The sequence below is a fragment of the Engystomops pustulosus genome, chromosome 1 (assembly GCF_040894005.1).
Source record: "Engystomops pustulosus chromosome 1, aEngPut4.maternal, whole genome shotgun sequence".
In the NCBI taxonomy this organism is placed as follows: Eukaryota; Metazoa; Chordata; class Amphibia; order Anura; family Leptodactylidae; genus Engystomops; species Engystomops pustulosus.
The window spans coordinates 109,935,721-109,941,758 of NC_092411.1; the positions used below are offsets into that span (position 1 = coordinate 109,935,721).

Genomic DNA, 6,038 nt, shown 5'->3' on the forward strand with positions numbered 1-6,038 from the left:
CTTAGTTGTGAAATATTTATTTTAATATTCTGACATGGTAGAAACATTATTAATTATGATCTTAATCCTCAGTAATTCATCTGGGTAATTTGTCTGTGGTATAGAATAAAAACAATATATATGCGTGAACTTTGTATATTATGCGTTGCTTTGAAGGACTTTATTTGCTATTCTGACATGCAAGGAACATTATTACTTATGTCAATATTCCTTGGTAAATCCTCTGGGCAATTTATCCTTATGTGTTAATTAATGGATTTATCTATTTATATATGTAGGGCCTTTTCATGTGTTTTAAAAACCCATTATTATTTTTAAATAATTATCGGATTTGATCATTTGAACAATGTTTATTGACTCAAAGGTATTATTTATATGTCTCTTTGACCATACACCAAGAACCCTCTGTGGAAGTTGTTTGGTTAGCTATGTATTGATATTCTACATTATATTCAATGATTAGTGTTTAATGCATGAAATACCCACTGGGAACCAATAGATTCAGTGAATCACGCTATGTGCCACTCAGCTTTTCTGTACAGTATTTATTATTTAGGGAAGGTAAATAATTACTGTATAGTGAAATACTCAGTGACGGCAGCTAAGGCTACAGATGATGGGAGCTCCAGGAATGGGTGGACTTTTTGTAATCTCAGCCTTGCTCTTCATCTCCCCCACCCCCTGCTCCATCCATCACCATCCCCCTACACAAGATCTCTCACACACACAAAAAAAAGTTTCAACAACAAGCAGCTGGGCCAATGGTAGGAGAGCGAGCCGGGAAAGGGGCTGAGCAAAGGGCGAGGAGATGAGGAGAAAAGCAGCAGCCAGCTAGATGAGCCTGGCTGAAAGGGAAAAGCCACATCTCTGGGCATGGTTTTGTTAGAATGAGGGTACCCTGTGTGCACAGAGCCTGGGAGACATTTCCTGCACTTTGCTGACACTGGTGAAGCAGCTCCCCCCTCCCCCTGAGGACAGCACACATCTCTGTGAATGGGACCCCTCTCCGGGGAGGACTACAGAGCCCAGTGATGCCATCTGCATGAGAATACCACAGCGTAGCGACATGAGCCTGCAGGCACCGTGGGGACGGTGGAGTCATTGTTGAAAGGTAACGAGCACAAGGCGGATTGGATGGTGTGAGGGGAGCGCTCCATTGTGCTCGGCATGGCTGCAGGATGGGGGCTGACGTACGTGCTGCTGCTGGCTCTCCTGCTGGGACAGTCTTCGGGCGAGATGATCTGCTGGCAGGCCGTGCTAAAGTGCCAGCTGGATCAGGAGTGCAGCTATGCCTACCGGCAGTATAACGAGGCATGCGCCTCAGTGCTTAATGGGAATATGAATGAACGGAGTCACCGCCGCTGCCCCAGCCACTGTATCAATGCCATCATCCAGCTAAATAACACCAAGGCCGGGCCGGCACTGGAGAGCTGTGACTGTGCCAATGATAAGACTTGTAACGCCACCAAGCAGGCTATCGAGCCATGCATGCCCAGGACAAGTGAGGCTGCCGGGAGCCCTACACAGAGGCCAGTGATTGGCTGCACAGCAGCGCGGAGGCTCTGCGAGAGGGACAGACGCTGCTCTGAATCGTTGTCAAGCTACCTGAGGAACTGTGGGGCACTCTTCAATGGCTTAAGTTGTCCGAGCAAATGCATGGCGGTCATCCTGGACATGATGAAGGTGCCCACGGCCATGCTGCTCAGTGAGTGTGTGTGTGACGGCCTGGAGCGGGCCATCTGTGAATCTGTCAAGGATAGCATGGTCCGCCTCTGCTTTGGGTTAGATGAAGGCTATGGGGGTCCAAGCAGCGGAGGGGAGTCGGACGATGACTTTGATGATGATTACGACTACACCTTGGGGCCCACCAAGACCGCAGATAATAGTGCCCTCCCTGCTGCCCCTGTACTCACCCTATGGACTTATATAGTGCTGATGGCTCTGCTAGGCTTTCTTTGACTGCTGCCCAGCCTCTAATGGTTGACTTAGTGCCTGATGTGGAGCCAGCATCCTGTTGCATGGGACCATGCCATCGTCTCCTAGATGCCTCTTTCCAAAGTGCTTTTAAAACTTATGCACCTGAGGCTCAAGCTGGACAGATATCCTTGACCGATTGGATTGTGACCAGTCAGAATGTTGGTTGGCCTTCTGTATGGAAGGGTTACAAATCTGAAAATGAGACAGTCAATGTATTTGACATAGCTGAGTGACCATGAAATAGATTTTGTATAACTGCTGTGGCCAGCTTGAGTCTCCCCTTCCCTAGCTTTAAATTGTGCACATCAGCTTGTCTCTAGGGTTTGGTTCACATGCTGCACATTTGTTTAATGCATTTTTTGTGTCTGTTTCATTTATGCTGCAGAAACACCTCTATTTAGATGTTTGGATTGCAGAAATGTCATTAACAGATCTGCTGCATGTAAACGTACCCTACGAGAGTGCCTACGGAATAAGAATAGTCCTACATACTATGCAGTACTGGTCCTTAGGACAAGCTATGCAAGTTACACCTAACAAACTGATCTAAAGCACCACTCACCAATGTTATAATGTAGTAATATGGTCACATTTTCAGCCTAGTAGTCTTATGTCCAATACTTTTTGTTCAGTGTCTACAGCCCCTATGCAGAACTCATTTTTACATACAACAAGCTATGTGTAACCTACCTGTTATGTTCCTCTTCTGTTTTGTTCACAATAATTCAGAAGAATAGAAGAAAGTAGAGGCACATAGAATATTGACTGCTTGGTCAGCTGTTTGTGGTCTAAAACCATGCAGATTTCTATGTAGTATGTATAGACCAATAACATTAGGATATTTGTGATCATGACTTTGGGGTTCTATTTGTTTTCATTTTCATCTGCCAAGATTTCAGAGAGTTGGCACTGGCAGCTATTAGGTTCCCGCATGAATATATGTGTATGTTGATACCCACTGGTTCTGGATGTAGTGTTACATATACATAATTGCTCAAATTGCTCTTTGCGCCGTGCAAATTCTTTTTACTAAGGAGTTGAAATGTAATTCATTTTGGCAACATCTCCACACTTCCCTTCCACATGTTCTACATGCGCTAGCGCTTCTACAATAATTGTTTGTCAATACTTTCTATGCAGTAACTGATAGCTACATTTGCCATCTCCAGTAAAAAGCTGCCAAAAAAAATTCTACTATAATGTGAAGAATTGTCTTTAGCTTCTACAAATTCCTATTTTGTTAAAAAATGAGCTGTGTGTGACATGATGGTGACAGTGTTGTCACTTGGTGCTGCCACAATGACTGCCTTAAAGTGAAGCACACAATATACACACAATATACTAATATAGACGCTCTCAGATGTCGATGTATATACTGCCATATCTTACAACTACATAATGCAGATTGTCATACATTCTTTTTATGAATCTGGAGACTGGCATCACTCTCATGCTATAGTACATTGTATTTGACTGTACATTTTCATACCATCTTGATGCTGCTCTTCCATAGTGGAAAGTATATGTATCCGGGCACTGTACGATCCCCCCTCTCCGAGTCAGGTGCCACCTGTTACAGAGCTCTGCACTGCCGTCATAGATCTGTAAATAACCCATTCAGAATATTGTTACTGGAAGAACTATAAATAGTGTATTTAAATGGGAAGAATGTTTTAGTGGCTTTATATCTGTACAGATTTTTATATAAATTGTATCCCAGGAATAATTTATTTAGAACTGTAATCTCCAACCTGTGGCTCTCCAGCACGTTGGGAGTTTTGGCCACAGGTTGAAAGCTACAGGTTGGAGGCTACTAATTTAGAATATAGAGGTGGATTCTATGTTTTCAACCAATGGTACATAAATATGGTTATTGCCCTGCCTTTAAAATGTACAGTTTTATTTTATAGATTTACTGAAGTGAAAAGAGAAATTTATGAACTTTTGTAAAAATGTGTAAAAATGACTGTTTTGTTTTGTTCCAAGACTGCCTTACACTTTTGTATTTTTATATATGAAATAACAGTAATATTTTGAAAACACACGCGGCTCTGAGTGTCATTTTTGCTGTGTTAGTAAATATTCTAAAAAGAAGGCATGGTGTCTGCATGTGTTGCTTTAGGTAAGTGTATAGATACCATCCAGTCTAGTACCCCCCTGCCTGTAAGTTGTCTGGCAGGGGGGAAACAAACTGTTTTCTGATCCCACCTGCCAGCAAACATTGGTGGTTTTCTCTGTGTAATCCATAAACCTAGTAAACAGATGATCAGACTATTTGAGGTTGTCATATTGTTTGCAGGGAGCTGGGGTGTTGGTTTGCTGCCAGTACTACTGATCTCCTTAGATAAATAATGACACTCCTAAGCTGTGTGGAGTGCTGCTCATACACTTGACCTTGTAAATAGCAATGTTTGCTGGAGGAATAAACTGGGCCATTTGAAGATCATTCAAACATTTGACACAAAAGAAAGTGGGAGACCAAGTCCTGCGGGGATTTGGCCAAGATTAGGCACACAGGACGTTTATTTATCCTCTTCAGCTAATGTTTATTTAACTGTATAGTAGGGATGTACTAGTCTGTGGCACATGCCCACCGTGCCAATAACTTCTATGAGGTTCTTCTTTGGGCAAGCAGTTCCATCAAGAGTTAATATGTAACCTTTTGTTTAAAAGTGACTTTTGATAAGTCCCTCCTACTTGAGAAGTTAAAAAGACATTAGCAGCAGAAAGGGGAACATGCTGGCAGCTGGACTGATAATTAACTCCTACAATAAACCCAACACTTGATTCTACAGGCTGCCGTCAAAAGCATCTGCCCAGTATAAATCAACAGTCCAGCACTGGTGGGGGAGGGAGGTGGTTCACTGGGGGAAATGCCTTCACTCCCCTCAATAAGAAATCTATACCAAGTGGTTATGAGAGCTGAAAGGGATGTTCTAAGAATGTTTTTGTTAACTAATACTGCGTGTAATCTTGTTTAAGTGACTTGTATTTCAGGATGTAGCGTCACTTACACCAGGCTTGGGTGATATAGAAAAATATATATATTTAGGTGTCATCTCAATGAATATTGGCTGGTTTAGGATTTTTTTTTCCATGTTCTGGGCCTTTCTGACTCTCATCCAGGTTAAAAAGTCATTGGGGCAAATTTACTTACCCGGTCCATTCGCGTTCCAGCGGCGGCTTCTCCGCTCTGGATTCGGGTCCGGCCGGGATTTAATAAGGTAGTTCTTCCGCCGTCCACCAGGTGGCGCTGCTGCGCTGAAAGTAAACTCATCGCGCCGGAATGCACCGAGCTGGACCAGGTGAAGGTAAGCGGTCCTTATGCGACACATTTTCGGTTTTTAAATGCGGCGGTTTTTCCGAATACGTCGGGTTTTCGTTCGGCCACGCCCCCCGATTTCCGTCGCGCGCATGCCAGCGCCGATGCGCCACAATCCGATCGCGTGCGCCAAAATCCCGGGGCAATTTAAGTACAAGCGGCGCAAAACGGAAATATTCGGGTAACACGTCGGGAAAACGCGAATCGGGCCCTTAATAAATGACCCCCATTGGCTCTGTTTAACTTAATGTAAAATTATCTAATGTGTCTTAAACCCTGTTTTTTTTCTCCACACTTGCTTGCTTTGCATTCTGGGTGACAGTTTATTTGTCTTGAGAAGCACTTCAGTGACAAATGTTTAAGCGAGTGGAGGACAATAGTGGAGAACAAGGAGGCAGTTCATTGAACTGACAGTGACCATACAGTAAATAGAATGTGATTCAGGCTTCACTGGGCACCCAACCGCACAGAAAAGCTTTTGTACACAAATACAATAGATAACACATAGGGGGCTCTGTTTTTATGGAACAATATATTGAAAACAGGCATCTATAACTTGGCAAGAGGGACAAACCCGAAACCACTTTTAGACTGGACTGGAAAACTGATAATAGACCAGGATAGGAGCAGAGAATATCCAATCTTTTACATCATGATACATAATGTCAGAAGATGGCAGAGCAGCAGTGTAAATTTCTTTATCAGACTTAATTAACTGATATTCAGTTTTTAATGTGTT

General features: G+C 43.1%; 1 protein-coding gene across 1 annotated transcript; it reads left to right on the forward strand.

The window, feature by feature from the left end:
• The first annotated feature begins 737 nt into the window (after positions 1 to 737).
• Positions 738 to 4,019, forward strand: GAS1 (growth arrest specific 1). The gene has a single exon (XM_072150851.1). The coding sequence runs from the start codon at positions 1,168 to 1,170 to the stop codon at positions 1,957 to 1,959; it is 792 nt and encodes a 263-aa protein (XP_072006952.1). The 5' UTR covers positions 738 to 1,167; the 3' UTR covers positions 1,960 to 4,019.
• The last annotated feature ends 2,019 nt before the right edge of the window (positions 4,020 to 6,038 follow it).

Excerpts from the sequence above, each read along its gene's own strand:
- GAS1 (XM_072150851.1), top strand. The coding sequence starts at position 1,168 with ATGGCTGCAGGATGGGGGCTGACGTACGTGCTGCTGCTGGCTCTCCTG.